The 13942-nt window shown below is 33.5% G+C and overlaps 1 protein-coding gene across 1 annotated transcript; it reads right to left on the bottom strand.

Annotated features, from left to right (window-relative positions):
• Nucleotides 1-3636: 3636 nt before the first annotated feature.
• Nucleotides 3637-13942, bottom strand: LOC128164255 (dnaJ homolog subfamily C member 1-like). Its single transcript, XM_052828026.1, has 10 exons — nucleotides 13768-13942; nucleotides 13267-13368; nucleotides 12739-12785; nucleotides 12122-12293; nucleotides 10739-11009; nucleotides 10350-10489; nucleotides 9541-9660; nucleotides 6819-6882; nucleotides 5622-6001; nucleotides 3637-4614 (listed from the first exon to the last, which is right to left on the bottom strand). Exons 1-10 carry the CDS (start codon nucleotides 13900-13902, stop codon nucleotides 4537-4539), a joined length of 1509 nt encoding a protein of 502 aa, XP_052683986.1. The 5' UTR covers nucleotides 13903-13942; the 3' UTR covers nucleotides 3637-4536.

Genomic DNA, 13942 nt, shown 5'->3' with positions numbered 1-13942 from the left:
ATTAACAAAGTACATGCAAAACATTTATTACGAACAAAGATATTGAATGCGAAACCACGGATATAGCGAACATTCGTGTGGCTCACGGCAGTATTCTGTATCAAATTCGTTACACTTGCTGTTACGAATTCGTAATTTCGGACATCGCGAATCAGATCTACTGGTCCCTATATGACTTCAGTATAACCGAGTTTGACTGTATACCTTTTTGCATACTACAAACATAAATTGTTTTTGCGAAATAAAACTATTTACTCTCTGTGTTCGAATGAAATATCTGTAAAATAAACTCAGAATTAAAGATTCTAGATGTCTTCATCATGTAAATAATTTCGGAAGTGTGGATTTCCGTGAAAATAAACAATATCAATTTGACATTTCTTAAGACAGGACACCCATTTTTAAGTGGCTTATTTGGTACACGTCTTTCTTTTTATTTAAGATAATAACAATAAAATTAGGTATTAAATTTTCTTGGATGAAGTTTAAAAGAAAGGCGTGCATGTCCTATGTGTATTACTTCTTGCATAATAATTAAATAGATGAAAATCTAATTGACGGTTGCATACCAGAACCTCGCATTCCATTTCTAAGAAAACTGTGTTACTCGTCTCGAAAAAAGTTTCGTTTCAAGGTGCAAGAATATGTAATAATTTCAAGCGTTTTTTTTCAATTAAGTTTAATTAAATTGATTATATCTTCATCAAAGATAACTAGCACTTAACGATGGATGAAAGGCACCCACTCAGTTGTACGGTGTATAAGATGAGTTTCTACATGCATACGTATGTGAGATAAAGCGAAAGAATTATGTAAAGCAGAGAGAGAGAGAGAGAGAGAGAGAGAGAGAGAGAGAGAGAGAGAGAGAGAGAGAGAGAGAGAGAGAGGATCGTTATGTAAATGGTTTAATGCCTCGACATCGATTAAACTTGTGACTTAATTACATGTATGATATATGAAATAGTACATGTAGTTTTGGGTTTACTAACCATTCAATATTATAAAGGTTTCGAATTCAAATGATTGATTAAATGAGCATGCACATTGAAATGTTAATAATACATATACATGAACATATGCCCAGTGTTAAAATTTGTGTTCTCAAATTCAGTTAAACTGTTAGCAACTGAAATTCAATTGAGCAAACTTTGTTTATTTTGACAACTTAATCCTTTTTGGAGGGGGGGGGGGGTGTTTTTCCTATAGTTTTTAACATAAAACTCAGGCAATTCGTTTGCTATAGGTAGCTAGCCTTTTTTCTCACCTTTATCGTTAACTATCATTGAACGATACTTTTCCTAATAATATACTAGTAGTACATTTTGGCGTGAGGAGGTCGTGCGCGAATCGGATCTGGATCCTCACCCACCCCTTACCCCGCCCCCTGGAAAATTGGCAGGGGCCCCTCTGGAAAACAAAATTTTCCCTCAAAGGGGAAAAATTTCTGGATCACACATTGGAGTTGTAATTAATCAAAATGATCCATTGTTTGCCAATTTTAAGTACATTTATATATACATGTATATGTAAAAACTCACTTTGTATGGTTTGTAGATTGCATGATTTGTGCATTCTATGCGGCTCGTGTAAATTATGTCGATCGCTGATTCTTCATCCTATATTCTATCGATTTTTTCTCTATTCTTTAAAAAATCAGATACATGTAATCAAATTCGATAGTCAGTATGCAACGGGGAAAACATCACTTTTAGAAACTGTACTAAGAAATCACCGGGGTTCAACTTTCGGGTAAGCATGTTACACGTTTTTGTTACCCCTCCCCCTTCTAACTACCTCAGTTTCTTCCCCTGGGGGATCATAATCCACCTTTAAAAGTGTGACATCGTTATTAATGCCTGTCGACGAGAGTACATGAAACCCAGAGCCTGCGTCCTGACGTGACATCTGCATCACATCTCGTGGCTAAATCAATTGAAAAACAATATCCCATAGTCCGAAGCTGACCAGTTGACCTCGATATGGGATTTGAAGTTGTGGCCATCACTGTCTTTGATTTCTTGGCTGCTGAACTTTTGTAACTGCAATTTTTTTTTCAGATTCCACACCCTTATCTACATTCGTATAAAAATGTTGCTTTTGCATTTAGTACATTCAATCAGGAGAAATCTACATTTTGTAAAATTGCAATCACACGAAATATTAACTAGTATATACATCTTTGGTACACCATACATACAGGGAAACATTCAACAACAATAACACATACAATCAACTTGCCAGTTTTGTATAAGACCCAGCATAATATAACATACATGTACGAATTTTAGATATTATTCATAAGCGAGCCAATAAACCTGAAATATTTAGCAGATACATTGATTCAAATTGATCTTTCAGGCAGCCAAAACATGGTTCTTTAGCCGCGACACGTTCTCATCAGTTTTCTCGGGGATAAGGGGTGTGTGTGTGTGAGGGGGGGGGGGGGGTTGGAGGGGGTACTAGGAGTTTTGAGGAAGTGTTGGTTCCAAGGTCTGTTTGTAACAACCTCAGCTTAATTTTAACTTTGTTTGAATTTATTAACACCCTACCCCTTAACCTCTAGGTCTGCGTATTTCATGCTTTTGTTCAAAAAAAAATGAAATACCGATACCTTCGTGTCTTTGGAAAAACACGTATATTTACATCTACAGAGTATGATTCCCTCTATTTCTTACAGAAACTTTACGTAGTTTTTCTGCAATGTCGCCACCTTCATACCCCGCATGAATCACGAGAAAGCATTTCATTGTTTAAGGTGGAATAAGACATCATCACAAAATGGCTGACCTCTGATCGAAACGTTTTATTAAAACGATTTTATGGACTGAAACATGTAACTTACTCAATAGCCGATCGAGTGGATAAAGTGTCGGACTTGTGATCCGTATATCCCGAGTTCGAATCCCGCAGGGGTTTTTGTTGTTACTTACTGAAATAATTATTTTAGATATTCATTTTTTATCCCTAAACTGCAAATTTTTCGATTATTTGACATTTGTACAGTTTATTTATAATTATAATCTTTAATTTTAAAAAAAAATTCAGTTAATTTGAGTGACTTTTTCCAGATGTGTTATTCCACCTAAAATGTATAATAAAAGATACCCGCCTTATGCCCCGCCCACTCCACTCACCCACCTAGTAAACAACTTTGAAAACAAATGTTGCCAAATGCAATTTCAGTCAACAACCTCTGTTGTATTCTTCATTGCAGATATAAGTATAATTTCAAGAAACAACAAGCCATTTATGTCACACAAAAGATCAGATGAATATCAGTTAGCCATAGATGTTGAATTTGTACTGAAATCACGTTGTTTTGATGTCCATAACTCCATTACAAAGTAATTTCCCTTTTTTTAAATCGTGACAAGACATCAAAATTAAACGTGGTAATTTACTTTAGTCCGTTTTTCCCGGTAATGTCAAAGAATATGTATCGTCTCATGCAAGGTCCGAATCCGCTTATCTCCAATCTGATTAAAATAAGATCCTACATCCGCTCCTTGTTTTTCTAAAGAGAAAAACAAGGAGCGGATCGAGGATCTGATTTTAATCAGATTGGCTTATCTCCATCGGCCGGTGGTTTGCGACAATTTAGAAAATGATGCTGTAAAATGATTTAAATACTTAATAAGAAACAACATTTTGCAAATTTCTTCAACATTTATTTGCAATTTATTCAGCACCTGATATGACTATTAAAGACAAAAAACCCACACACACTTAAAAAAGTACATGTATAGTCAATCCACGGAAACAAAGATCGATTCAATGTGATATGGGACACCTTTAGATACATATGTACATGTGCATCTATGTATATAACAGTACATCATAATAAATATAATCAATATTTGGCCAACACCAGACAAAAACGCATTTTAAAAATTCTCAGAGAGGTAAGAATTATCATGCCCCAGATGGGTTCGAACTCATAACTTTCCGGTCAATAGCTGACCCGTTATCCCTTTTGCTAAGCTATGCATCAGGGTATACATTGTACTTAGGAAGAGAGAAACATACGTAGGAAGAGAGAAAGTGAAAAGTTGTGACATTTTTTTTGTTTATTTTAAAACAAATGTTAAAATTATATAAAGGTGTCCCATATCTCCTTACTTAAGCAATAATAGCATTAAACGAACTTTAACACCAGCTATAAATTTTCAAAAATTAGAAGCATAAATAATTGTGGTGTATCTGCAATGTGAGACATTTTGAACTATTTCTAGGATTTTAACATGAGGAGTCATCCTTAATCCTTTGGTCTGTTGGTCCTTTAATTTGGTTTTTTTTTCTTTGATGGACTGTTGCAGTTTCAGTTACTTAGTAGTTTCTAGATCTTTCAGTCACAGGTAGAAGGTTTCCTAGTGACATTGTTGACCTTTTTAGTAATTTGTTAACCTCTCAGTTAATGCGATTTATTATTAAAGTCTTTAAAAGAGGTGTAAATCTTTTTTTTTATAGAATCTGTAACATTTTGCTGATAATATTTGATCTTCAGAATAAGTAATTTTTCTATATAAATTGACGTTGTTAATCCTTTTTGGTGGTTTGTTCTTTCTTTTTCTTCACCAGGTCCACTAGATACTTATATCTGGCCACACAGTCCTCCTGTAAATAATACACAATGAAAAATCATTGGTATATTCACTATAAATACCATTGCTAACAGAGAGAGAGAGAGAGAGAGAGAGAGAGAGAGAGAGAGAGAGAGAGAGAGAGAGAGAGAGAGAGAGAGAGAGAGAGAGAGAGAGAGTATATTACTAGTGAAATATGATTCACATTTCTGTAAATACAATCATTCTTAAACACCTTTTCACAATTGGTATCAAATGGCACTCACACTTAACCCTAATGGCTAAACCAGGAAATTCTTATTACATGCATGATAAACACAATTTGGGATAATATTAGATCACTCATGATATCCTGAAATGTAAATATTAACAGATATCCGAAACCTTTAGTAAATAGTAAACATGTTTTTAAGCAGAGCTTAGTTTTCAAGAATAAACAGCTGTCTTTATTCAGGAAAAAGGATGTGGGTGGGTGGATGAGATAGGAAAAAAGGGAAGAGGAGAAAATAGACAAATTATGCAAAGATGACATAAAATAGAACCATTTTAACAGGAGCTTGGACTTTGGGTAGTTGTGTCAAACATCAATTTAACCTAGGCCTGTCTATTTCATTGCTGGCCACTTAGCCATGACTCTTTGAAATCAACAAGATTTGTCAAGCTTTTGAGCTGAAACTATGCAATCTGTGTATATGTTACTTAAAACCAGCCTCATATTTAACTTTTTTGATGCAAGAAAAAGATAGTTACATCCTACAGTCCAAGGTCTTGTTAAAATGGTTCTAACAAAAAAAAATACAGTGCTAATAAATCTCATTACTTCATATTGGATCCAGAAATTTTTTAGAGATACCCTGGGATTTGAGATATCGAGGTTAAAAATGATAATTAGGAATAAGGGGTTGGGACTGCCATATCACTTTAAATTGACATATATCCATGGTATTCAAGATTGTACAGAATTTTAACAGTATAACTATACTTCTCACATAGCACTTACCACTATTTTACCAAAGTTATAAAAGGACTTTATATAAATACCTTTGATTTTCCTGGTAGATGTTCTGCTATTTTCTCCCACCTCTGTTCGGTTCCCTTGGGATACTGTCGGAGAGCCCACTCTAGGATCGTCTGTTGATTCTTGTTCCAGTCCTCGGAGTCGTCCGTTATCTTAACACCATCTGGAGCATTATTACAGGCACTCTCCTCTTCAGAGGTGAGATTGTCTCCCTTTGGAGAACTCTTCAGCGTTTGTACATCTGAGATCATTAGTGTTTGATCAGCAGTCTTTTTCACATTTCTGTTCCTCTTCCTGAGCTGGGAATCACTGTCGGAAGACTGGCTGATGCCATTTTCTACAGTCTTTTGAGATATGATTTCGTCTGATATTACCTGAGACTTTTTTGCTTTTCCTATTCCACCTACAAGGATGATCATTAAAATTAATCAAACTTTTGTGAAATTTTCCTTCCCTTCCAACTCATACTAATACATGCATACTATGACATTGGTACTGTATACAAGGAAATATTCGCCCCCTTTTTATTTTCACCCCTTCACATTCCTTGTCAGTGGGCAGATTTAAGACTGGGCAATTTACAATGTCTTAAATTATATCTCTTTAAACACACCCATGTCTGGGCGAATTCAAGACAAAGCGAAACTGTTTGCAAGGAAAGAAGGGCGAAAATAACACAGGGCAAAAATACCCCTGTATACAGTTTATTTATGTCATACAGAATGTAAGATCAATAAAAAATTTTTCCAAGACAGTAGGTGGAGGTGTCCAAAGCCGGTTTTTGTTAACTTTTCAAGTCTGAATTTTCTATGGGGTCCTGACCCATCCCCTCTTGATTCTCACCTGTCATTCAGAAACTATATTAATGAACATAAAATGCAGGTTCAACTCTCTCAACCCAACCCTCAAATCCCTTCCCTTAAAAAAATCAATAATATTATAATGAACAGCATCTTGTTCAACATGATATTAATTAAAGACAATTTTTGTCACAAACGCAGAAGTGATAGATACTAACTTACAGTCAAAGATGAAATGAAAGAGTTTAGAAAGAAATATTATCAATTTGAATAGAAATATAACCAAATACAATAAAAAAAATCAAATTCAGACTCCTAGCCCCAATGAGAAACTGCACTGCATATATTCAAAACATTAATTTCATGAAAAAATAAATATTGCATGCATTAATACTGGAGGGAACATATCCTTGCTATTACCTTGTACAGATGCTGACAGGGTCATCGTGTGGGAATCCTTCATCTGCTGACACCTGGCTATCACCTGGCAGAGATAAATGGGGTTCAAACGTTAATCATTAAACCAGTATTTCTTTATGCTCCCCCCCCCCCCAAACCATAAGTTAACTAATGTCATTTTTCATCCAGACCAATAATCATTAGTTAATGGTTTATTTAAGGAATGAATTCAAATATTTATAAGTTTTTACAACATAAAATGGTTTGGGGGAGTTTACATTTTAAGATAAATTCTACATAAGAATCAAAGTTTTATGGCCACGCAGATTTTCTTCATACTTTACAATTTGACAAACTTTGATAAGTAAGAAAAAGCCTAACACCATTTATTTGTTGCTAGGTGGTTCCGTTGCCATGGTAACAGAGAGTAAAGAAGTCAAAATGGCATTTCACTGATAATTTGAGAACATATTGTTAAAGTAAGTAATGTGCACAACTTATGATTCCCAGGGTTGAATATATCATTGAAAAAATTGTCATTTTTAAAATGAAAGAAAAACATTAATGGAAAAACGCATATTTTGAAAGTGTTACCATGGTAACTAAACAAAAATTTCAAAATATGATTTCTTCATTAAATTTGAATCATAAATGCAAATCTTGATTTTTTTTGATACACACTATTATGAATGTACAATTAAAAATTTAAAAATAAAAATTGAGAGCCATTGCCACGGTAACAAGGTGAAAAAAAAATGTAAATTCTAATATTTTGAGTAATTTTTTAATGGTTGTAATTCACATATTAAGTTAAAATATATAATATCAAGTGGTGAGAAAATATCCACAAGTATGTCCATTGCAGTGGTACAGTACTTTTGTTTTGAATAACAAAGCCTTTTGTGATATATAAAAAGAATTTAGGCATTTTTGTAAACATTCAAACAAAAACAATTGCTAAAAATTTCTAAAATCGTGAATTACAGCTGATCAAAATCATCTTCAATTTTTCAGTTGTTCCGATTTATTGGCCTTGTTACCATAGCAACGGGTGTCGATTTTTATATATAAAATATTTATTGCATGGACTTTGTAAGGTGTCACATTTCAGCTTGATAAAAAAAAGGCCAAAAAAACTACCGGTATTTCAAAAATTTTTAATGGTTTGAATTGGTAACATTTTAAAAGTATTCTTTTCCCATCAGTTCTCTTCTTCAAAATAAGAATTGGCATTGGCATTTATATATATAGGAGAAAGGTTGTTTTATGTTTTTGATAGTTTACATTAGTGGGCAAAACCTTTTAATATGGCTTCAACGTCGGTAAGTTGTGCTTTTTTTTCCATTTTTAGCCTTGGTTACCATGGCACTGATTACCCCTATGCAACCAACTTTTAGTGTATTTTTGCGATTTACACCTAGGTGTGTTCTTGTATGAAATATAAAGAAAATTGGTTACTATGCATGGCCAGACCCTAGCTTATATAAATCATTGATTCTTACATAAAATTGGTATTAAAACCCGTGCAGCAGTTTATAAAATAGATCAAAACCATAGGAAAACCCCAATATTTTGATACAAAACATCAATTATTCAAAAAAAGACAATCTTCATGATGTCATTTCTACATTGTAATGTCACTGTGGTGATAACCGATTACACATTTGTTTTCAATACGCTTTCAACTATATTCCATCATATTTTTAAAGCTCTTTAGAAAACTTTAAAATAAGGGGGGAGGGGGCAAGAAATGCATAATTCTGCACATGCAATGTAGTCCTTTAGAATAGAAAAGGAGGACTTTGTCTAGAAAAATACAGAGAGCACTCCACAAATTCTATGTGTACACATGCATACAGCACACAACCAACATATTTTTTGCACATGTTTTTTTTTTAAATTATATTAAGTGATTTTTTTTTAATTTTATAAACTTGAGTACCCTTTAAATCTCAAAAAAAAAAATTCTAAATGTAATGTATGGCAGACAGGTAGTTCATTTCATAATTTTATAGCAAGGTTTGTAAAGGGAAATCACTCAATTTTCATATTTTAAACTTAAATTTAAATCAAAGAACGAAAAGTATTGAACAGCAAGAAGCCTGCAGCATGGTAGCACTCTGAAAGTTATTAAGGTCATACGACAAGTTCCTCAATTTTATATAACTTTTTCCAGGATGATTGACTACTATTTTGACTATATGGTACCTTACAAAATACAAGAGTATACAATTCCCTAGTATATAATCTTCTTGAAAATACACTTGAATTGCTGATCAATATAAAAATAAACATACAGAACAGCGAAATTCACTATATTATATATACACTCGGCCGGGGCAGGGCTTTGAACTCATGACCTCTAGAACCTATACACTTCTGGCAGTGAGCAGCAACGACTCTAACCACTCGGCCATTTCGACATATATCCGTGCACAAGTAAATTTTAATCATTTTAGAAATAATTATAAAATTAATATTTTTTATTGGAGCTCTTTATTACGAGGAGATACAAAAAAAATGCTCGAGGAAAGTTTGCTGCTTGCCTTAATATTTTTTATTTTTTGAAATCAGAACAACGTAACATATCATTTTGTTCACTATATAAATGTCTTTTTCTTTATATCATTAAATTTAAATTATTTTGCTCGACCCCTTTCATCACTAATAAATGTTTTGATTTCAAACAGACATTTTGATGAAGATGGAAATATTTGAACTTTAATTTTAAAAGTTTACTCACTTCATCTGTGGTTCGGCCAACCATGTCGGCTATTTTTTGCCACCTGTTGGGGGTTCCACCGGGAAATTTGTTGGCAGCCTTCGCCAATTTTGCTATTTCCTCATCAGTCCATTCCCCTTTCTAAGAGGCAAGAAAAAGGATACGTAATGATAGTATTTGATGTTTTATGCTGCATAGTGTGAATTTCAAAGGGAAAAAAGTGTTTTTGTAATGTATATTTTCATTCTTTTGCAATTCATTTATCTTAAAGTTTATGAATAATAAAATAGCCTGCATTTCTCTAAGGTTGAAGGAATTAATAAACAAAAATACTGATAAATGAATTTTTTTTTGGTTTCCATCATCAACTTATAGCAACATTTTCAGCATATGTAGGTGATTGCAGTTTAAATGATGTACATGAATGTATTTGATGTCATAAATAAACCATATCTGTACATCCAATACAATCAGCTACACAGAATACTTGAACCAATTTCATGCACACTGAATTTTATGTCTAAAAGAATTTAGCTGTAGTTTGAATGATTGTCCTCAGAATGAAAATTCAGCACTCTACCAATGGAGTCGAAAAATTATCTACTAGGAAATTCATATTGTAGACCAAGCTTAGTCAAAAACCTCAAATTCTCAAGCTTATTAGGACCGAGCCCCCCCCCCTCCCCCCCCCCCCCTCCCCGAAAAAAAAAAAAATAATAATTCTAGAAATTATGCCAGTAAAGCTAGGTTTACAGAATCACTCAACCAATAAGCAACAGAACCATTTACATGTATCTACAACATAAGCAATGACAAAGCTTGTTACCAACCTTGATCTGTTTATACTCCTCATCACTTGAGTGTTTGACTGAATTAGCATACACCACTGCCTCAGCCTCGGCCATTTTGATGGTTGTTGGATTCAAGGCAACATCACAACGAGGTTTGGACCTCTCTTCCTTTGCTTGGACTAAAATCAAAATTGAACAATGCTGATCCCTATCTTGTGTGTTAATTGATATTCTCATAAGTAATTATTATACATGTAACTATTAAAAACAATCACAGAGAAATGTACTAGGAATTTAGATTTCAGAGCATTTGATAATTAATAATTTGGTAATAACTGAATACAGAAGACATTATGCTCAGGTCTCTGGTGGAAATAATAAATAAAAATAATAAATTGATAACATATCATAAGATAAATAATCTTTACTTTCTTCCTCTTCCATCCTCTTCTGTTCCTCCTCTTCCTGTCTCCTCATCTCCTCCTTTTCTTCCATCCTCCTCCTTATATTCTGAGGAGCATTGAGGACACTCATCACAAGGAAAATGACCAATTGGATTGGCCACAGCTTGGAGAGGCGGGGCCGAGGTACCGCCTCCATCTCTGCCTCTAAGAGTGTGTCAATCTGTTCCTCCAGCTGCTGCCGAGCTTTACGATTTTTACTTCTCGCCCTCTCTCTCATTTCGCCAAAGTTTTCTGACTGTAATACCAAGCAAAAGATCATTACATCACAAGAAAAATAAAACTTTTCTGGCCTTTATTACATTACATTCTTGGTTATTTCTGATAGTAACACATTTTTTTTAAGAAGATGATACCAAATAAAAACAAACAAGGCAACATCATAGCAAATGAAAAGAATTGAAAAGCTGTCAATGTGACAGCAAACCTAGTTTTCTTTTATGTGAACTGTATCCATAATCCATGTCAACCCTGAATTGATAAACACTACAAACCATATCCAGTGAAATGGAGGACCCTATATGCAATTTTTTTGATAAAAAAAAATGACTAAGTTCAAAAGCTGTGTTTTTTCCCCATAAAATATCAGAAATCAAAATCCTAGCAATATGCACACCTGTGATATATGTACAATTGATCTGCAAAAGAACAACTTCCTATCTTTAAAACTGTAGGAGGAGTTATCCGTACAATAAGGGTTCCCTTTTGGCAGCCGCCCGCCCACCCACCCGCCCACCATTTTCACCATTTTAATAACCGGATTTTTTCATTGGAAAACCCAGTTAAAAATTAATACTTTTAAGGCCTTTAGCTTTGCATACAGAATATAACAGTCATGCATTTTTATATAACTAATATTTTAAAGAAAACAGCCAGATGTATGTTTAATAAAATTATGTGTACAACAGAATTTCCCCTTCTCAAAAAAATTGACTGCTCTCTGCAATATCTAAAAAAATTGTTATTCATAAACTGGTACAAAAGAAAATAATTCTATATTAAGAAAAATTAATACATCAAGGATGTGTCAAGATAAATGATACTATACATGATTAATTTCAAAAGAAAAAAAAACAACTGTGTATCTGTTTTATTTCGTGTTTCACAAAATTTTAGAAAAAAGTGGAAAATATCATAATATGTAGCATTTTTGTTTGCGTCAGTCAATTTTTATGATTTAAAATGTTTCTCATAGAAAATTATACAAGATATAATTTTTGTGCATTCAATATTTTGCGATATGAAAGAGATCGCTAAAAAAAATGAAAATTAAATTATTGTGGAAAATACCAGATATACGGTTTTGTCACACTAAAAGCTTAAATAACTTGTAGATAATTATTTCTATACCAGTGTAAACTTCTTTTCTGCAAAGGCGGCCCACATGACAATGTACTGTCCTATTGTAGTTATGACAAATATCACGGCGAAGAACTCGGCAAGTCCCATCTTACGAACACGGCGGTAGTAATAAATAGGCTGTCGCCAGTCGGGCAGTCCATTCTCTAAAACTAAGTGATACCTGCAAAAGACATAGGCCAATCTTTACTACAGTGACATACATTACTATTACATGCAGGTCATATACGTTTTCATGCAGACAGAAATATTTTTAATACAGTAAAATTTTAGTGATTAAGAAATGGCAGATGGGGATTCACCATAATTATGGTGATTTAACTTCTGCTGTTCGGAAAGGTCCATGTCAGAACAAGTAAAAGCAAAATATGAATAGACGTGGAAAAAATTCAAAATGAGTGAGGAGACATCACAAACTGTAACACAGTCACAAAAATAGCTGGAATTTTATAATGTAAAGAATTTTACACATAACTTTCATACAATAATGAAATTGAAAATCATCAACACAATATGGTCAACTTTTTGTTCATCATTCATTTGATTTTGTATTTCCCTCCACATTTTTATGTAACTGTTATTAGTTATGGAGATTAATGTGAACAAACCTTTTTCTCTTTTCCTCATCTTTAAGAACTTCATATATTCCAACCAGCTAAAGTTAGATAAATCAATGTTTATCATAAAAGGCAAAATCAAAATGTACTATTGTACACATAATCTGACAAATGATTATTTTTAAATAATTAAATTAAATGTAAGTATACAAATATATAATGTAATGCCATATTATTTTCTTAAAATTTTTTACAAATTAAGATAGCTAGAATATAATCAATTTAAAAGAAGAATGTTAATGCTGTATGCTTTAAGGAGGCTTGATGGTCAACAACTAACAATCAGATCGGCTTTAAACTTTTAAATATGATATTTTAGGCCATAACTATTATTTAGTTGTAAAAGAAACAAATTCAAATATTTTAGCTTTGAATTTGAATATTTTGAAATTCCTATATTTTCATACAGAGCTCTTCATTTTAAGAAGATAAATATAGCTTAAAAATGGCCATGAGCATCCAGCTCTCTTAAAATAAAATGTTGAATTTAAAATTTAGCAGCATGTGTATAACGTGTACCTGTCTAAACTGGGCCTCTGCATCTTCTTCCTTGCTCTTGTCTGGATGAAGCACGAGGGATAATCGACGGTAGGCTTTTCGAATTTCAGCGGATGTAGCTGTCTGAAGAAGAAATGCTCAGCAATGAAAAGGGTTCACAGACGAATACCCACTCAATCATGTTAATGCAGTGCTGATCTAAAGATGTCAGCATGCGGATGTTCAAGTATTCTCTTTCGAGAAGTGGACAGGCATAGCCTACATCCACGTAGGCTATGCCTGTCCACTTCTCAAAAGAGAATGATGTTCAAGTAAAATAAGTTTTAACTTGTTTTTACATCATGAATTCTTTTAAAGAAAGCATTAAGGGATTTCAATCCAATATGGTAGAAGCAGAGTGGCCGAAAATTGGAAGGAGAGACCAGGGACGTATATACATGTACGATCCTTGGACTGGCTGTAGGGATGATGGTGATTATAATCTCTCTGACATATGGCAGTTATGGAAAGCAGATTACTTACCGATGGTACCCCTAACACATCGTAGAAATTTTTGTTCACATCTTCTACCAAATCAAACAACTCTAAGTCATCCGTGTCCCAAGAAAACGCCGTATGGGACAAAATCGTCCACGTTAACACATAGAATAACTTCATACTCTTTTGTTGCGAGGAGATAGAAATGGTGGAACAAGAT

This window comes from Crassostrea angulata, chromosome 9, assembly GCF_025612915.1.
Source record: "Crassostrea angulata isolate pt1a10 chromosome 9, ASM2561291v2, whole genome shotgun sequence".
Taxonomy (NCBI): domain Eukaryota; kingdom Metazoa; phylum Mollusca; class Bivalvia; order Ostreida; family Ostreidae; genus Magallana; species Magallana angulata.
This window is presented reverse-complemented; position numbering and strand designations above follow the sequence as displayed.